We start from the raw sequence: 21,305 nt of genomic DNA on the forward strand, positions 1-21,305 counted from the left end.
TCCACAGTTTGTGTTATTAATGTGTGAAACTGGTATCTAAACATGGAAGTGTAATTCCTCTTTTGAATGCAAGTGATCCTACAGCAGGAATACAAACTCTGTTTTAATACAAAATACAAAATCTGGCAAGACACCAATGCACTGCAGGCATTTTTTTTTTAAATTGTCATTAAAATCGTGTATATGACCTGTTTGTGTTGTGCTGTTTAAGTAAGCATAATGTTTCCAAAAAAAAAACATTCAAGAAAACTAATTGTCCAGTCATGGTAATAAAAACTTGAACATAATCTGTTTAAGGTGTACTTATTAATTATGAAGAATTATATCTATCTGTGATTAATCGGGATTCATTTTAAATGAACTTTGAACAAATTGCTATTATTCTCGATTAAATATTTTAATTCTTTGAAAGCCCTAATATATATAGATGTATGTTTTATTTTAATGGAGTTAAATAGTAACTATTAAGTTAAGTAAAGGGCCATAAAATATGACAGCCTGCAGGTCGGGAACTCAAGTCCTCTGATCTATAAAGTATGATTGAGTACTATATTGAGTAATGGGGCCACACAGAAATGGAAAATAACTGGGGGGGGAGGGCTTTATGGCAGCTATCTACAGAAAAACAGTGGTTACTGGTATCACACAGTTGTAATTAGGTTTATCCAGAAAATTTAACTTCTTCAAATTAAAAGTGTATTTTGCAATGTTTTGATACCTTCTTTTAAAATTGAAATAGAAGTCAATATCAAAAAACATATATATAGGTGAGGACTACAATTGTTGCTGCTTAATGGCTCATATACGTTTGTGTCTGTGCCTGAGAAAAAAAAAAATACATGCACTGAAATCTAAAAAAAAAACGGATCCACCCTACTTTTTTGGATTTTATGTTTTTTTTGGCTATTTATTTTGTAAATTTCAAAATATAATTGTTTTATTTTTCTGTCTCTTCTTCAAAAATTGCGTAAAATAAAAGTTAAGACCTGTTCCAGTAGTCAGTCCTGGCAACATTCAAAGACAGCAAAAGGGTACATTGATATCGACATATTAAACTGTCCTCCAAAGTGAAAGGTCGGCAGTAGCCTACTAAAATGCATACAATCGAGCGACAAGTGAGTGCAGGTTAGTACCATAGACTCACAAATACATGCAGACAGCCCCAAAAAATCCTTTCACACATCCTAACAAAAGGAGACATGCTCATTGATCTAGAAATGATTCTAAGCTGAAAGAACTACAATGGCCTGAAAAAGCACAGCTATAACCTGACAGGTGTATATGTGTGTGTGTTAGTATTTGTGTCTCAAATGTTGTGTGTCCCTATGTGGATGTCCTCTTCATTTGTGCATTATGACACCTGAACACACATGTTGACAATCTATGCGTCATAGATCTACATGGTTTGTGTTTATGTACCTTTAGGCATGTGTGTGTTCTTCTGCAGTACCATTTCAGGTCACTGACTTGACTTGCTATTTGATGTTGACGGTTTTTGCTCTATGCGTGTGTGTGTGTGTGTGTGTGTGTGTGTGTGTGTGTGTGTGTGTGTGTGTGTGTGTGTGTGTGTGTGTTTGTGTGCATGTGTGTGTGTGTGTCTGTGTGTGTGTCTGTGGTGCTTGCGTGCGTGCGTGTGTGTGTGTGTGTGTGTCATATGTCTGTGTGCGCATTCACCCATTCTGGTAAAAAGGGTCAGTCTGTGCACCTATCAGTTGCTTCATGTGCTGTATGTAGAAAGAGTTAACTTACTTTTATATTCCAGGTGAAACCCTGCAGCAACAACACTAATGTCACTCTGAAAGTGCAAGAGAAGCTGATTGGACGTGGAGTTAAGGAGGGCGGGAGCTGTCGTTCCTGTCAAAGATAATAATGAAAAGGTTAATCATGGAAGACAGAGGTAATTACAATACAAAATGAAATGCATCACAAAAACAAACATTACACACTGTCCAGACATTTTTATTAGATACATTTGCACAATTGAATAAGATCTAATACCAGAGATGTGTCAACAATTGTGCCTTGATAAACATAACAATGGTTTCATTGACACTGTCAGGTATAGGTTCAACAATATGTTCACAATTAGTGTAATCAAAAGGAAATGATAAATACTTCATTTGTAGCGTAATCATGATAATGATGATGATGATTATTAATATTATTAATAGTAGTAGTAGTAGTATAGTAGAGAGTATGAAAAGTGGGTTTATTATTCTAGATATATGTAGATTTAGTTATATAATATATAATATGTATCTGAATAATACTGAATATTGTTATATTTCAGGTGATTATGTATTGTATTGTTGTATTGATGAATCAGATGATGATGTTTTATTAATGGAGCAGGACATTATACGTTTTGCTTCTTCCTACTCCTTTACAGACACACACGTTTTCTGTTTTTAAATGTTTATGTAATATTACAGAGGTTTTTTTTGTGTTTTTTTTTTTTTTTTTGGGGGTGGGGGGCTACAAATGACAATAGTATATTATATTTCTATATAGTGTTAGCATTATTTATATATTATTTTTCTTCTTTGAATTGTGAAGATGAAGAGCATTTTTGGTTTGTTGTGTCCGAAATAAATTAGCATAAAAAAAAATAAAGAAAGATGTCTGACAATGTATGATGACTGCGTCATTTTGAGAGCTGTATCAAATAGATTTTTTTTTCCATACATTGATTTGCACTCATTTGATTTTGCAGTTGTACATAATATAGTGGCGAAAATGATTATTGAAATGTGGAAGTCTGGATTAAGAAGTCTTTAAATCTAAAGTCCAGCTGAAGTTTGATGGGGAATAAAAGGCCGGTAACCCCAAAACCTCCATGGACATCTAACATGGTATTGCGTCCCTATATGATGAATCCCTCATCAGTGCTCGGTGGCAAACACCAGAGCACTGTGGTTAGAGTGGGCAACTCCCTAGTGTGCCTTGTGAAGAAGGGCACAGTCATTTGCGTGCCTTTGTGTATCTGTGTGAGTGTGTGCGCTGCCCTATGGGCGGCATGTCTCATGTGTGATAAGTTTGTGACAGGTATGTGCTTTGGGCAGGTCACAGGGGGACCTCCGCTAGGAAATTGTAAAGGTTAGATCATTCCTTATCCCTCCCTGTCGTCTCTAACTCCTTCCAGCCTTCACTCAAAATACAAGTGACGCCGTTCTTACTTTTCCCCTCTGCTTTGCAGCTTTCACAGAGGACGACTTCTAAACGTATCAAAAGAACATTTAAGATAATATCAGATTTTTTGGTATTACAACTCATCCCTTATAGATCTCTGGTGTGCAGTGCTATGTGTGTGCATGTGTGTGCTCATAGTTTAATAACTGTCATAGCTAATTCATCATAGATCTTTGCTGTGTGTGTGTGTGTGTGTGTGTGTGTGTGTGTGTGTGTGTGTGTGTGTGTGTGTGTGTGTGTGTGTGTGTGTGTGTGTGTGTGTGTGTGTGTGTGTGTGTGTGTGTGCTTGTGTCTGCACGCTGCTATAGTTTAGGAGCTGTCATATCCCATCCATCTTAGACCTCTAGAGTGTCTGTGTGTGTGTGAGTGAGCATATTGTCATACCAGAAAATGACCCTAATTTAGGAGCCGTCATGTCTCCTCCATCGTAGATCTCCAACGAATCCCAGTTGTGCTCTGTGGCAAAGGCAATCACTTGGATCTAAACATAAAATAAAACAAACATATATATTTTGTACAAAAACGTTCCCAAAGTTGTGTAAATGATGAGAGACAATGTGCATCCGACAAATAAATTATTCTTGTTATGAGTTTTTTGCTTTTTTTTACCCATTTTATTGAGCACATAGAGGATCCAAAAGCCTCAAAGGTCAATTTGCATTTATGGTCATCTTATACATTGTTACAACATCTTAAGAACGACATCTCTTGGCTGATAGTTATGTTTTAATTGTCAAGCAAAAAATGTAGTTACAAGCATACACGCCATTAGCCTAACAGTATTTGGAATTAAATTATGGAATGGATTATGCAAAGAAATCTAATATTAATACTAATATCATACAGTTTTAAAACATTTTTACAAAGTGTTTACAAAGTACAAGGAAAATAAATACTGATTGATGAATGACACAAAATCTATCTAGGTAATTGCTTGTGTCCGAGCGATAGGAATCATTTAACAGATCATTTGAGTCTCAATTATTGCTGTTTGTGGGGTGATGATGTCTGATGTGGCTCCTCAAGCTCAAGGCAGAACGGAAGAGGCTGGCACACTTACTGCAGGGAAGTGTGGGTGGAGAGCGGGGAAGGAGAAGCCGTTCTTTGCGTCGTTCTCTCTTGGCCTCTGCCACACAACGTCGTTCACTTTACATGCGGTCTGTTCGTTGAATGATAGTATGCCTCCACTCTTTGCGGTCTTGGGCAAGGGTTTCCTAGGTAGCAGGTTCAATGTTGCAGCGGAGGAGCGTGGCCTTCAGTTGGTCGCGGAATCTTCGTTTGAGGGTTCTCCAGGGTCTTGTGCCAAATACGAGGGACGAGGGAGTTGGGTTGTGGGCATGATTCATGTTTCTGCTGTTGGAAACGCTCCAGCTTTTTCACATCCTGCCTATACAAAACCCACACCTCAGAGCCGTACAGAAGGGTAGAAAGAACGATGGCTTGGGACACCATGATTTTGGTATGGAAACTAAGGTTATGGCTTAAGAAGACACGTTTGGAGAGCCTCCCAAAAGCTTCATGTGCAGCACAAAATCTGTTGTCGATAGTCTTCTGAATTGTGCAATCACTGGCAAGGTAACTTCCAAGATTTCAGAAAGCTTTCACAGTCTCAAGGACGTATCCACAAAGTCGTACATTGCTGGTGTCTGGGGGAGGATGACCTGGGACTCCATGCGCAAGGATCTTAGTCTTTTTAATGTTGGCAGTGAGACCAAAGCGGGATTAGGCGGTATCAAAGAGATCAATAATAGTCTGGAGTTTGGAAACTGTGACCACAGGTGTTGCGTTGTTGTCCGCATACTGCAGCTCCCATACTATGACCAAGGTTGTGAGTCGGCACGCGTTCAGATGCCCAGTGTTGAAAAGTCTTCCATCCATTCGGTAGCGAAGTTGGATGCCACAGGCCGTGTCAGAAAGCTCATGGATCATAGCCCCAAGGTGTAGTAAAAAGAGGGTGGGGTCCAGGACAAAGCCTTGCTTAAGTCCAGTGGTGATGGGAAAGGAGTCAGAGACAGCGTTCTTGAGCCTGTACAAGATCTGTGAAATGATCAGAGCAGCCGAAACGTCTCAAGGTGGTCCACATGGCTGGTCTTGGTACGATATCGAAAGCGTTTTCTAGGTACCAAACAATGAAAAAGAATGGTCGTCGTTGCTAACGAGACAGGCGAGCGCAGAAGATCATGTCAGTGGTGCCACGAGATGGCCGTAAGCCGAACTGTGATTTTGGAAGGACTTCTTCGGCAATAATCAGAAGCTTGTTGAGTAGTACCCGTGGAATAATATTTCAGGCGATGCTGAGGAGGGAGATGCAGCTGTTAGTTTCTGCAAATGGAGCAGTCACCCTTCTTAAAGATGGTAGTGATTGTGGCATCCTTCAAGTCCGCAGGTACAGCCTCCGTCTCCCACATGCACACACTTGTCATGAATAGCCTGGTCTTCAAGGCCATGCCCCCATGAGAGATGAGTTTTAAGGGGATGTTGTCTGGTCCAGGGGTCTTTCTTGTCTTCATGCGGAGGGACGCAGTGACATCCAGTGCCTGACAGGTTGTTGGGGAACCTTACAAAGCAGGTCACCTGCCGCTGTAGATGGGCGATTCAGGAGAGTATGAAAGTGTTCTTTCCATTGTTCGAGGATGGCTTGATCTTCTGTAAGGGTGGTTGCCTCATCGACAGGCTGGAGGATGTTGATACCCCCATGACGAGGGCCAAAGATTTCCTTTGTTCCAGCATAGAAGAGGTGAAGGTTTCTGCTGTCAGCGTAGGAGTGGATTTATTTTGCTTTGTCTTGCCACCAGAGGTTTCACATTTCTCGGAACCTTCGCTGGCACTTCTACTTTGCTTCCTGGAAGTGTCGCAAGCAAGCGTGAGTAGGGCAGTTCTCCCATGCCAAGGGGGAAGCTCTCTTCTGATTGTTCAGTTGTTGGATATCGGCGTTGTTTTGATCAAACTAGTCTTGATGGGAGTGTCTGCAGTAGCCAACTATTTCCTCTGCAGCCTCGGAGATGGCGCTGTGAAGCACGGACCAGTCTGCTTCTGCGGAATCCGGCTGAGCTGCCGGTATTGGAGCCTCAGTCAGAAGCTCTATGAGACGGTTCAAGTAGCCTTCCTGGACAGCATAGATCTTCTACCTTGCAACATTAAAGTGTTGTGCCCTCTTTCCTTTTCTGTTATGGCGGGGAGGTTTCACAATTGGAGTCTGAGGGGAGATATGAGGAGCCGATGGTCTGTCCAGCAATCGTCTGCACCAGGCATGCTTTGGGTGACAAGGAGGTCGCTCTGATCGCGTGATCAGGTAAGGATGTAGTCTCGGATGGTCCTGTGCTTTGACCACGGGTGTTTCCAGAGGGTCTTGTGACGATTCGGGAGTCGGAAGAGGGTGTTGGTGTTAGTTTACAACACATAGGCCAAGGAGGAGGAGCCCATTTGAGTTACAGGATCCAAGACCCCGCCTGCCGAGAATGCCCTCCCAAAAATGGTGGTTGCCACTGACTTTGCCGTTGAAATTCCCAAGCACAAGAAGGTTGTCTTTACTGGATACAGCTTGGATGGTCCAGTTAAGGGCATTATAAAGACTCCTTGACATGTTCCTCGGACTCAAAGGGTATTACATACACAGAGATCAGGGTCAGGTTGTTGCTGTTAGGGAGCAGCACGCATAGGATCATGAAACATTCATTTATAGGTGTTGGGACCAGAATTTTAGAGATTCGTGGTTGACGTATTGATCGCAAAGCCAACACTGTGGATCCGCCGATTTTCAGCATATTTTCCCTTTCCAGAAGAAGGTGTAGTTGGCACCGGCTTTGGCCAGACTTCCCTCTATGGCAAGTCTTGTTTCAGAGATGGCGGTGAAGTCAATATTGAAGCAGTCCTGCTCCCTACTTACGAGAGCAGTGCGTCAGTGTGGTCTCTCTATGTCTGTGCTGTCGTAGTCAATGAGGGTCCTTACATTCCACGCTCCCACCGTGAAAAGGTTCAGTTTTGGTTTTGGTTTTCTTCTTGTGTTTTGACTGCATGAGTAGGTCCCCACTGGCCGCGATATGCCAGTCAGCGGGTGGTTTAAATTATGGAATGGATTATGCAAAGAAGTCAAACATTGTACTAATGTGATAGGTTTAAAGAATTGTTCAAACTCAAAATGTTTACAAAGTACAAGGAAAAGAAATACTGATTGATGAATGACACAAACTCTATCACATCGTCAGTAAATTATGTGAACTCCACAGTAAATGAACTACCTATTCATGTCAACTGTATTAATATTAATTAATTTATTAATTCATTGTTGTCGTGTTTAATATCTAAAAAGTATGTAAACAATTGATTTAGAATGTATTTCCAGACAGGAAAGGGGTAGGATTGAATACGCTCTGCTTCTTCCTTCTCCTTTTCGGACATGTTAGAATGTGAAACTGTAAACATGTAAATGTAAACATGTATGAAACATAGGTATGCTGTTATTATTTTCTTTTATTACTCATTGTTGTTGTTATTTTGTTTTGGATTTCTTTTTTTTCCTTTTTCTTTTTTGTCTGAAACTAATATCTACAATATAAACAATACAATTAGTTGGTGTAGCCACAAAGATTCGCCAAAAGCATCCGGTCTTACTCGCTAGCGTTAGCTTGTAGCTAGAGTTCGAGATTTTTTTTTTTCCTCAGCACGGAAAAGAAGAAAATGAGTGCTGACAAAAAGTGAAGGACAGCACTGACAAAAAGAAGATAGTGATATCAATTGAATTAAAGTACGAAATCTTGCACTGTACTGAAGCAGGAGTAGTCTAGCACCAACCAAGAATGTTAAAATAATATCTACACGGCATACATTTACCTATGAAAATATGGAAACGCTGCTGACGTTGTGTTTGATGAAAAAGCAGCTGGAAGGCGATATCGTAAAAATCCACTCTCCAAGGTAAAATATTTACATTATTATTACATTACTTCATAAAAATACTGTAGTTTTTATAGTACATTATATTGTATTGTTTTTATACAATATTTCTTATCTAAAAATGTGTTTTTCTTTTTAAAAGGCATGGTGCTGCTTTCTTTTTTAAAAGGCATGGTGCTGCCAATTACAAATTAATTAGATATTGGCGATGTTGATTTGAGATACAAGTGTTTTAAAATTGTTTTGTAAACGCTCCATCATAGAACCAATTAAACTCAAATTGAGGCTCTTAGTTACTGCAATAAAACACATGCAATGAAGCAGTCCCACCTGTATCCCAGCCCCTTCGCTGACATGGATTCTCCACAGACAGTTGAGACTGTTTGGGTAAGGCTCCGGATAGCCAGGAGACAAGATGGTGCCGCGGCGTTCAGTCAAATTGCCGCTGCAGGGAACTAAATAGGAGACAGAAATGACAGTTTTCTCAGTGACGTTTATTAACCCAATAACCAGGGAAAATTATAGGATGTTAGCAAATGAAATCCACTATATGTGTGCAAATTATGAGCCAGAGCGAGACAAAGTGACTTCATTTGATAAAACTAAAGTGACAGTTGAAACTGTTTGCTGAGGAAAAAGTTCAGAAATACATATAATTAATTTGATTAGTATTACCATCACTATGATTAAGCTTTCAAATGATGTATACTTTCACAGAATGCAGTAAAAGAGGGATACAATACAAGAACAACACCTAAATGATGCCTTTACATTGTTTAAACAGGTATACATTTGACAATGTGTATTCTTGTAGTCCTGTACGGTATCAGACAGAGAGAGGCAGCACATTTCTACGCCACTGGAAACCACAACCACAATATCAATAGTATTGTTCAAATAATAGCTCCCTGACAGGCAGAATTGTTGTGTTGTCTTGTATGGATTATGGATCTCTATTATAATGACTATATCTTCGATTTTCTTACCGATGCAGCTTGGCTTTGTTGCGTTCCACTGTGCCAGAGCTCCCGGTACTGCCTGGCACCAGATTGCGCTTGATCCCTTCAACAAATATCCTGGACTGCACTCGAACCGGACCACCGATCCGGCCGAGAACTCCGACCCGAGTCGCCTCCCGTATCGAGGCTCTGGCACCGAGCTACACTGACTGTCGCTGGTCCGGGGCACAGCTTCAGTAACAGCAGCAACAAAGGAATAAAGTAGTTACATTTAGCTTCCTTGATTGTTTACATTCACATTTGTTTGCACTTTTTAAACTTTACTTAATCATCAAATATGAGTAGATTAATTTTAAATGTGTTACCCTTAAGTACATTGTTTGATGACTTAATGTCTGGTCTGAGCAAAACTGAACAGGCAAACATTGCACAACACACATTTCATAGATAGCATTGGTTGTTAACGTGTTTTATTAAATCCTACAAATTGTATAATGCAACATTTTATAAAGCATGAAAGCACATTTGCTGAACTCAACAATTATCAACGGACACTTTGCATCACTATATAAGGCAGGGTAACTTATTCACACAGTCAATCGGTGAAAAAAAAAAGCGAAATAATGAGGTATATTACTATTACGTATACTGTTTTTTTGTAACAAAAGCATTGTTCCGCTCTGCTTTTAATGCATAACTTATTAAAACGTTCACATGTAATAATACATCACCATATTTTTTTAATTATTATTGTGTCTTCTGTATGTACTTTTAAGGTGAATTTGTTGTGGTCTGTGTTTTGTTATACTGTTTAATTTGCTATTTTACACACTCATATTACCCTGTAAAGTGTCTGCATTTTCAAAAAGCGCTTTCTAATAAAATGTAATATTATCATTTGTATTATTAATGTGCTCCAATATATTTCTATAGTTTAACTTCAGATTTCCAATATTTCAAACAGCATCCAATAAAGGGATAATGTCAGGATTTAAAATCAATTTTTTAACAACTATGAGGGTTTATTAATTTATTTGACAAAGTAGTCTATCATTAATGAATGATGAGTTCTTAGTTATCACTACAAAAAACTCTAAAAAGCGCTACATATATCCAATCCATTATTATTATTATTATTATTATTATTATTATTATTATTATAATTATTATTATTATTATTATCCTCCTCAAGTACGATAGCTGTGCACACATTTAGTGTGATGGTGGGTAATTGTATCCTTTATCCTTTCTTAAAAGTAAAAAGAACAGGACTGTGTTTAGAATTACAAGTTGTATGTATGGATGGGTACCTTTCAAATTTGAATCAATACAGTTCCAATTTCTGGTACTTGAGAATCGATACCAGCACTCACAGTACCATTTTTTGGTACTCCTCTGTGTTCATGTGTTAATAAATGTAAATTTGCTTAATAATACAATCTAATTTTTTAATTAACATTTAACAGTGAGCTGATAATTGTGCTCCCCAGTTGTTATATCTTGATTTCTTACACTCCTGGGTCTCATTTGCAAGTAGTATAGAGTCGACTTTGCATGCAGTTGGAAATTCCAGACGTAAAATGGCCTAGTCAAGGAGTAGTATCTTTCATTAAACTGAATATAGCGACTTAAAAAAGTGTTTAAAATGTTAAGTATGTACTTATTACACACCGGGTGTTTGATTGTAACTTGAATCTCCGTTGTAGTTTACATGAACAAATTTGAGTTGTTGAAATTGCCATGTAAAATTGCTAATGCTAATCAGTAGCATGTCTATGACAAAGCCAATTTAAATTAGCATCGAGTTAGCGCATTTTTAAAAAGAGTAGCCATACTGTTTTCTATCAGGCATACTGGGGGAAATTGCAACATTACCTAGAAGCAGTTTGGCTAGGACAGGTCCAAGTGCTGCTTGTTTGCCGGCCAAGGGCCTGATTTACTAAGATACTAACACCACGTGCTAAACAGTGTGTAAAATGTATAACATTGTGTGTACTATTAGTCAGTATGTTGTGTGCGATTTATTAAGACTGCGTATGCATTTGTAAAGAGGTGCAGACCGCCTTATCTCAACGAGGATTTTGCATGTCCTGTACATGCTATGTTATCAACTTGCAGGAGACATTTACCAGCAGTCCAGCAGTGCATCTAAAATGAAACCACTTTTTTTGTTTTCTTTCTTCTTTGTTTTACCACCGAAGGTGCGCTTATTGGAGAGAGGCTGCACTTACTCCCACACAAGACGCAAAAAAATCTATACGTAAAGAAGTTAATTTCAAAAAAGAAATATTTCAGTGCAATATATTCAATGTGAAATAAACAAACGTCAATAAAAAAATAATAAATGACACCAAAACACATACATTTAATGTTGTTTTTTGAAGTCGTTAAATCCTCTAGCAGCTATAAAATTATAAAACTATGTTTTATATTTTTTAATTTCTGACTGTCCAAAATATTGACACACACACACACATAGGTCAGAGGATTCTTGTCTGTCTATCGAGAATAGTACCGACAAAATCCGGTCAAAACCTACAAAAGTACTGAATTCGGATCCCATCCCTAGTTGTATGCTACTTGTGTACATGTTTTTTGTTTGACTCTGGTTCTCCGTTATCCGTTTTTGTATTTTCTGAGAAACTTCAACAAGCCATTAATTGCAACTTAAATAGGTCATGTAATTCTAAACTAAGATCTGCACTATTCCGAGTACTAAAAACTGAAACGGCAAACTTTCCTTCAGTATTCTCAGGTTAAATAACACGGACAAAAATTACAAACATTTGGTAAATGAGACACAAGTGAAATAAGATGTGTTGGTACCTTGGTAGACAAAGTGAAAGCCTTTCGCTGATTGACCACTCTTGGCGTTGAAGCGCAGCATTATCTGATTAGATGTAGCCAGTGGTAACGTCTCCCCTGGGAAACACAAATCCAAGAAAGGATTGTTTCACAATAAACTCTTGGGTTGTTTTGAGAGAATTTGCAGCAACTAATTGTAACAGCAGGACAAGTTTCATTTGAGCAGGATTGTACACACTGCAATAACTGGACCTTTTTTTTTATCCATCTCTCCATCAGTTTGTGTACTATCAAGATCCAATTTGACGCTTCACATAATGAAGTCTGCCGACACCTGTAGCTTTCATCTAATATCTCAATATGAATTCTCCTTATCCCTCAAAATGTCTGACTCATCCATAATAAAAGATGTGGCTTTTGTCCTGCCTTGTGACGTTTTTAATGAGGAACCACGGTAGTTGCCACCACAGGTACAGGTCAGAGTGTCTGTAATAACAGGGATCAAAGACAACATTTTTATTAAGGAGTTACTTTTTTTTAACTTTTTTCCAGCACAGACACCTAAGCTGTGTGTACATAGGCATATGGGGTAGATATGGACATATTAAAAACAACAATACAAACTATTACAATTAAACTCAATTTAGAAAAAAAAACTACACTTAATTACTTATCCAACAAATTCAGCTGCTTCAGTTATTTCTTGTAAAGACATTTAATTAATTGCTGTAATAGAAAGAGAACTCCTACACACATTTACAAGGTAGGCAAACACACATAACAACAGTGATAAATGAGACCAGCGTGGCCTTGTGCGGCTGACATTTACAAACATTATTAAGCATGTCGAAACATGCATTATGTTTGTTGATTGCATACGGCTTTCTGTGTTTAAAGTGTAAGTATACTGTCACTTATACTGTCATTTTTCTGTAACAAAGCTGTTTGACCTCTTTGGGTGTGCTTGTGTGTGTGCACATCGCTGTGTGATTCGCTAATGAAGCACATAGCATTAAGTCTGTGAAGCCTGGTGTCTTTTGTTTTTTGCCTTTTTGCCAAAAGGCACATTTCCCACCAAAATTCAATTAAACAACAGAGTCAACCATTCAATATACAATTAAAGGCCTACTGAAACCCATTACTACCGACCACGCAGTCTGATAGTTTATATATCAATGATGAAATCTTAACATTGCAACACATGCCCATACTGCCGGGTTAACTTATAAAGATCAATTTTAAATTTCCCGGGAAATATCCGGCTGAAAACGTCTCGGTATGATGACGTTTGCGCGTGACGTCACGGAGTGTGCGGAAATATTGGGACACCATTGTGTCCCAATACAAACAGCTCTGTTTTCATCGCAAAATTCCACAGTATTTGGACATCTGTGCTGGTGAATCTTTTGCAATTTGTTTAATGGACAATGAAGACAGCAAAGAAGAAAGTATTAGCGGCTGGCTACAGCAACACAACCAGGAGGACTTTGAGTTGGATAGCAGACGCGCTACCGTGAGTACGCAGCTTTCTTCCAAACATTTGATCGCTTGCCCGTCCGTGCGTGCCGCAATGTGCATGTCACGTACGTAACTTTGGGGAAATATACAGTATGTGCTGTATGAACTTTACGGAAGTGAACGGTACTTTGGGCTGTGGGATTGAGTGTGTTGTGCGGGTGTTTGATTTGTATTGGCGGGTTATATGGACGGGAGGGGGGAGGTGTTTGTTATGCGCGATTAATTTGTGGCATATTAAATATAAGCCTGGTTGTGTTGTAGCTTATAGAGTATATATATGTCTTGTGTTTATTTACTGTTTTAGTCATTCCCTGCTGAATATCAGGTCCCACCCGCCTCTCACAGCATCTTTCCTATCTGAATCGCTTCCACTGCTCTCTAATCCTTCACTTTCACTTTCCTCATCCACAAATCTTTCATCCTCGCTCAAATTAATGGGGTAATCGTCGCTTTCTCTGTCCGAATCGCTCATTCTGCTGGCGTCCATGATTGAAAACAATGTGCAGATGTGAGGAGCTCTTCAACCTGTGACGTCACGCTACTTCCGGTACAGGCAAGGCTTTTTTTATCAGCGACCAAAAGTTGCAAACGTTATCGTCGATGTTCTCTACTAAATCCTTTCAGCAAAAATATGGCAATATCGCGAAATGATCAAGTATGACACATAGAATGGATCTACTATCCCCGTTTAAATAAGAAAATCTCATTTCAGTAGGCCTTTAATTGCCCACTTCCTTAGGACAATCTTAAATGGACCACAGATGAGGAAGAAACATAAATAACCTTAGTTACACTGCAATTCGCCACTTACCAATATTTAATATTTCATTTCTAGAAATGACTGTAGTTTTAAGGGATATTTATTTATTTTTAGTCATTGCCTGATCTTAATTTTAACATGAATAATTATATTTGTTCTATTCTAGCTTAAACATTTTAAAAATTAAAAATAAAAACTATTCAAATAATATATTTTGGTTTTCCCACATTGAAAATCTTGTTTAAAGATGCTTAATTTAGGAATTGGAAGTTGAATCCTGCTTGTTTTCAGCATACAATATGTTTTTTTATTTTAATAGTCGGGGCAATTTCTAGATTTACAAATCTAAATTCAGGATGTCTTATGAAGTCAAATCATCTGTCCATGCAGGTAGGTAATTGTACTATTTGTTAGGTTTTTTTCACCCCTAAAATGTAGTCTTTTTATTCTAGCTCTATTTTGCAGTGTAGTAATGAAATAAGCTCCTTAATCAGTGGAGGCTCCTCCATAGAGGTGGAGGAGGCCTGGCCTCCCCAATAATTTGAGAGAAGAGAGAGATTTAAAAAAAACAATAAATATATTTATTTTATTTATTTATTTTAACAAAAAACATATTTTTTATTTTTTATATTCATATTATTTTAGTTTTGTTCATAAATCTAAATGTTCCCATGGCTAAAACCCAATATTGCAATTGTAAAGCAACAGGCCAGATTTCCCTATCAGTTTGTATTAAGGGAGGCCAGGCCTCCCCTAGGAAATTAGCTTCTCATAGAAGTCAATGTAATGCATGCTTTTTCATGCCAATATGTGATTGGCCAGATCACTGAAAATGGGTGGGCAACGGAGGCCTGGCCTCACCATGCATTGTGTCCAGGGCTGAAAGATTGACATTTTGTTCGTCCAATCACATGCTACTGGTTCATTTGGAATCAATCCTTTCCTTTCCTAATCAACACAGAAGCCATTTTGAGAATTCGCCAGCCACTTCAGTCAAACAAACACTCGCCATAGTGGCTACGAGTGTCCTATCAACTTGTGCTTTTCAGGAAATTTAGAGAACACCCCTGGCTATCATCCGTGAAGTTTATAGCTCATATAGCCAAATACTTTTGCTTAAAACGACCTCGGAAATCGGCGAGATTCTGGCGCAATTTGAGCACCAACCTGTGGAGTGGAGTCCAGGAGAGAGCATGCCGCCCCTCAGCTAAACCAGATGTGAGTTGAACTAATTAGATGTCTCTACCAGTGTTACACCACTAGTTCTCAGTAGTAATAACACTCCATTTTGTCTGTGTTTCTCAGCAGATAAAGCCAACTGGAACCATATTTTTACATATTTTATATTAAATATATTGAATAAAACTACATATGATAAATAAAGTGTTATCTTATCTTTTTTATATGCTAAACTTGATTAAATTGGTGATTACATGTTGAAGCTGTAGAAGAATGAAAAATGTAAGCTAAACAAAATTGTTTTTAACTACATAATTAAAATTCCTGCCTTTTACACATGTTCACTTGGCGTTTATATAACATCCAAATGTCATTTCTCAGCTTAATTATCAGGCAGGCTCATAGACTTACAGCAATGTAATTTCTTCAGGAAGGCACAAGGCTAAGCTCTGCACAATGAATTGCATCAGCAAGAACTTTCTGACTGTAGCTTACACTCCAAATAGTATGCCTTTGGCCAGCACAAAGACAGATAAGAGAACAGGGAACATTCCATCGCGAGTGAAGTGAGCAAGCGGAAAAAAATGGCCTCCTCAATTCTGGAAGTCACCAGCCTCCACTGTCCTTAATCCACGTTATTATCAAGTACAACATAAACCTTACATATGCAAGCCATAATGTAAACTAAGCAAAGAAAGTATGCATTTTTAATTGAACTTTTTCACTAATTCGCTAAAAAAGATAATTTGCTCACCAGTGCAGTTTGTCCACTATTATCAAAATGTATCCGTCCGTCAGTCAGCTATAGATGTTAGAGCTGTAGAATAAGTTTGGTCATTGTCTTTTACTTCAGCAAATAGGCTAACCTACTGAAGCATGATAGTCTTGTAAAATGTGACTGCAATGTTAACACGGCAGCTCACAGAAGCAATCAATGCATAGCAGAACTGCGATGACTCAAGTTTTCTGCATATGGACACAAGTGGAGTGTGTGGACACTACTGTAGTCTGGATATGTTGAGTACAGCACAACACTACTGCAGACTGCGCTCCCCCAGCGAGACATCTTCGCCATTGATGCTGTCTCATAAAGATAAGCCATAATGGATTTTCGCCAACTACATCACTGCCAAATAAAATGTGATAACAACTCCTGGTGTTGGGTTCTTATGGCCCCCAAGAGTTGCCTTCTTGCAGACAATTTCATTAAATTCTTCTTACAAAGATGGTCTCAGGAACTTCTAAAGAGTAGAACGTGTATTTAATTTTTTTTCTAAGAGTGTGCACAGTTTGCACACATACGGCTGGGTTGTTTGAGAAGGATTTTTTTGTGGTGAACATTTGGATACAGAACAAGTCAAGCGAGCAGAGATCTGGTGGCTTACTTTAGATGACTTGGCTAAATCAAGACTAATTGCAAGAAGGTATTCGAATAGTTTTCTGGAAACGTGTTTAAAGGGTTATTGGTGGTTTCAAACCTTTTGAAAGCCTGGTGTTCTGGCGAGATGTGCGCCTCATTGGAAATCATGCATCCCCGTAAATGTAATTGCACATTGAAGGACTCTTTCAAATGAATACATTCGTTACTAGGGATGTGAATATTTGGCCATGTCATGATTCGATTACGATTATGATTCAGGAGCTACAATTCGATTAAAAATTGATTATTGATGCATCTTTAATTCATGTATATTAATGCAGTTTTCCTTTTCTTTTTTTTCGTTTCACTAAATAAGCGTTTGTAACTTGCAATTTTACAAAAACAATTAATAAGAAACAGTTTAATTATTTCTCACATTTATGAAATGAATGAAAATGTCGGCCAAACTGGAACATAAGTAACCTATATTAAAGGAACTGGTCAGATCTCTCGATGAGGTGGCTCGCTGCAGACAGCCACATTTCAGAACTGTCTGCATTATTTTATTTACAATAAATAAATTGATTATTGATGTTTACTAATTGATTCTATAATCGTCCATGTCCGAATTGCGATGCATCTAAAAATTTCCCCCAACTCTATTCGTCACACTAAATAATGTTATATTTTTGTATTCTGCTTCACACTACGAACAATTAAATGATCTAATATACGATGTTTTAGGTTAAAGTTTTTATTAGGTACAAGCCCTCCAATGTTTGCCCTGAAACTGAATTTTACTTTTGGGGTAAAAAAAAAGTAACATGCAGTCCTGGAGTCCAATAGAGAGGCAGCAGCTCTTTAAAGCAGCCTACATACAGCCTACCTGAGCCTGTCCTGAAGTAGAAGGGCTTCAGCAGCAGTCTGCCTGAGCGTGGGAAGACTATAAACAGGGATACTGTGAAGCTTTTTTTTAATCCAAAAGTACCGCAACAGATTGGTAACAACACAAGCTGTGCTGAAACGGGTGATGATTAAGGCTTTTTGTTGTTGTACGTTACTCTGCTGGTTTACCAAATGTTAGTTCACTAAAGTTATGGTACAACCATTTGTCTAATAGCAAGACAAAACAAAAACAAATTTGTTGTTTGCTAATCTTCTTTTTTGTTTACATTTAGATATTGTGCTTTATTAAAGCATATTAATTTATTTGTGTAATAAAGTGTTTTGTCTGCTTTAAGCTAGTCAGAAATTGAACGTTGAGATGCCGTATCTTTAAAAAAACAAAAACATTTTTTGTCAATGTTAGAAAATCCATCTCTCATCAGGGCTGAGCACCGGCTCTTCTTCAATCCAACAATAAATCCATCTCTGACCCTTACAAACAAAAAGCCAATCACGTTGGTGAGATTAAAGTTTACCTAAGTGTGGTCGTGACCAGTAAAGCATTGCCAGATTTAAAACTGCAAAACTAGATTTTAGCCCAGATGTTTAGGTGCACCCCAATCCGTAGAAGATTTAATGTATACAAGACAAGTAATGTTTGTCGATAGGTATCTTACAGCCATGCAAGACAAAACAAAACATTAAGACCAATTTGGCAACCCTGTCTAATTTGAAGCAAAATGTAGGAGTGTAATAATATACCTCAGGAAAATTGTCACACTTCCTAAAGTGCTGACTCACAACCCTGCACCTGAGAAAAGAGGTCTCACAAGACAGCCAATCAATGAATCAGCCTCTCAGTCCTCACTATCTCCCTACTCCTACACAGGACCAACAGCAGTTCCTGAGTCTAACGGGAGAAGCGAACAAGATCAACAATTCATCATTCCACCAGACTAAATATTGGACCGATTTTTCACAAACTTTTTTAAAGCTCCTGAAGACTATAGACGAGTAGAGCAGCCCGGTGAAAGATTTCAGACAGAGAGTTGTCTCCCTGAGGTGAATTAATATGACATTTCTCCAAGAATGGCATTTAATAAGACACAAATGTACACGCTTTGCCATCAATTCACTTTATAGTATTCTTTTTAAGTCACCACTTGTCACCTGAATGTGTTCCTGCCAGAGAGCTTAACAGTCGTGAGTTCTCATTGGCTCCATCGAATAGCTCCACAGAGTCGTTCATCGCGGTCTGGAAGACAGCAAACTGACCGAAAACAACTGGAGGGGGAAAAGTGGAACAGGGGATGAGATGATTTCATATTTGTGCAACTATCGTGTTCATGTAATTACGATAGGAGCTTACCAAACTGTGGTGGCACAGTGATGTAGTAGGGGCACATTTGTCTGGTGGTGTAGTTTAGCGGGTAGTTTGGAGATAAAACCACACCCTCAGATCCGCCGTACTGTCCACCACAAGGAGCTGCAGAAACAAAAAGAAAGATCATGTATGGATTAGCAGATGGAAAGATAATTTTGTAACTTCCATTATAATTTGGAGCACATGAAAGGGAAAACATAGTACAGTGGTACCTCAAGATACAAGTATTTTGAGATACCAGCTGTTTTTGTTATGCTGTAAGTACATTGGAGTTACGAGCCTCCCAGCCACTGGTTGAATTAGTGATTGTCCACAGACCACAGCCAGAGGTCGACACAATTCTGCCCTTACAACTGGAACAGAGTAAAGTGAGTGCAAAGCAGAGCACTGAGAAAAAGAGGCGGACGACGCTCCCCGAATCAGAGGAACAAACCATTAAAACATGTCGGACCTTTGTAGCTGACCGTGCCCGAACACAGCACCATCGGTCTGCATCACACAAAACCATTTATCCATGAAAATATGTGGATGCTACTGTAGCAATGGTGTGTTTGACGTGTTTCAGTTCGCTCTGTCTCTTGGCTCTTCAAACTGGACGATCAAGCAGTACCCTTGGTACACATACATCATATGATGTCAACTATGACCTCTCCGTTCCGTCACTAAAAGACGTCTGTGTGCTACATAAACAACAATAACACTTCTTACTGTTACATTGTCTTATTGTCCGCTCCCCAAGATAAATGCTGACCAATATTATTACATCATTTCATAAAACTATAGTCCTGTAGTCGTTTGTAATCCATGCTATTGTAATTTTCAAACAATAATTATCATCTAAAAGTTTGCTTTTCTTTTTAAAAGCATGTTACATGTTAAAATTGTACTGTTTTTGGGGGGCGAGCAGTGAATAAATGGAATGCAATTAATTTCAATGGCCGGCACTAATTTGAGATACTAGTGTTTTGAGTTATGAACTCGGTCGGACCTAATTGAGATCATAAATTGAGACAACACTGTACTTACCATATTTTCCGGACTAGAAGCCGCAACTTTTTTCCTTCGCCTTGAACCCTGCGGCTTATAAAACGTTGCGGCCAGTTTATGAATTGTTCTTCGCTAACGGCCACAATGTTTTGTATTCAACAAATACTTTTCATAAAGCACAAGCAGAAACACCTACAAGCTGTGTTATTAGTTGTGCTATGGCGCCATCTTTTGGAAGAGTTTGCTTACTGCAGGTGCTGCGGATTGAACGTCAACAGTATGTTTTCTTCTGTTTAGTGCTTTGAACCGGAAGTACAAGTGCTGTTCCGTCTTCTAGTCGTCCATAGCGTTTCTAATTGTATGGTTTCTTCATTCATCACTCCAAGCAACGTTTGTAGGTTTTATAATATAACTTACTAAAAGCGCTTTGAGTACCTTGAAGGTAGAAAAGCGCTATACAAGTATAACCCATTTACCATTTACTAAACCGTCTGATGTCTTTAGAAGTGTTTTCATGCGTATTTGTACATGCTATTGTAACGCAATAAAGGTAGCACCGTTAGCATTAGCTAATATGCTAACATGTTTACGAGTGTCTGTGTTAGTATTATTGACTTACGATGACATTATTTTTGTATTGTTTTAGTTTCACAAATTCCTCTGTAAATTCACCAAAACGTCATCGTGGCGTTGAGTCTTTTTAGCTGATTGGAGAGCTAACTTCCTCTGCTCGTGGGTCCATGATGATGATTTCTCTGTTGTTTGGTCAGCTGTTTTACTGCTGTGTTACAGACAACATTTGGAAACAATTAAGGTATGTAAATAAACATTTCCAAAATCTTTCTTTGTAAATAAGTCATTTCACATTGTATACAGTATATCTACAGCTTATAGCCCGGTGAAGCTAATATATGTAAAACATTTTTCTTATCTACCGGTGTGCTCTATAGTCCGGTAAATGCAGTAACTATTTGACCACACGATTATTTATTAACATGTATGTTGCACAACATAACCAAGGTTGTAACAGACGTCAATTGTACGGAATACGTACTTCACTGTACAACCTACTAATAAAAGTCTCAATCAATCAATCAAAAGTAAGAAGCAAAATACTCAGCTAGCATTAACAACAATGATGAATTCATTGTAAACAACAGTACGACAAGTATAATGAGCATGGGATTCAAACCAATGGTAAAAGAGCACAATGGACATTTTGAAGGCGCCCGACATGGTGCTTCAAATGTAGCTAATGCTATCGTTATAGCTTAACAAAAAGTACATCAGGACGTATTTTGACCAGGCACTAATTTCAGACCTTTTATTTGCTTTTGTAGACCACATTGATTGGAGAGTCCTGTTCATTTAATCCTAATGTTAAGG

General features: G+C 38.4%; 1 protein-coding gene across 1 annotated transcript in view; it reads right to left on the bottom strand.

Annotated features, from left to right (window-relative positions):
• LOC133630056 (CUB and sushi domain-containing protein 1-like) overlaps window positions 1-21,305 on the bottom strand; it is a 426,532-nt gene that overhangs the window by 160,215 nt on the left and 245,012 nt on the right. Inside the window, exons 25-31 of the mRNA XM_062021303.1 lie at window positions 18,918-19,034; window positions 18,719-18,832; window positions 11,868-11,963; window positions 9,069-9,272; window positions 8,413-8,537; window positions 3,574-3,670; window positions 1,750-1,854 (exon numbers count right to left, since the gene is read on the bottom strand). Coding sequence (XP_061877287.1) covers window positions 1,750-1,854; window positions 3,574-3,670; window positions 8,413-8,537; window positions 9,069-9,272; window positions 11,868-11,963; window positions 18,719-18,832; window positions 18,918-19,034 — 858 coding nt within the window. The remainder of the gene's footprint in view (window positions 1-1,749; window positions 1,855-3,573; window positions 3,671-8,412; window positions 8,538-9,068; window positions 9,273-11,867; window positions 11,964-18,718; window positions 18,833-18,917; window positions 19,035-21,305) is intronic.

Source organism: Entelurus aequoreus, linkage group LG02 (genome assembly GCF_033978785.1).
Source record: "Entelurus aequoreus isolate RoL-2023_Sb linkage group LG02, RoL_Eaeq_v1.1, whole genome shotgun sequence".
Lineage (NCBI taxonomy): Eukaryota > Metazoa > Chordata > Actinopteri > Syngnathiformes > Syngnathidae > Entelurus > Entelurus aequoreus.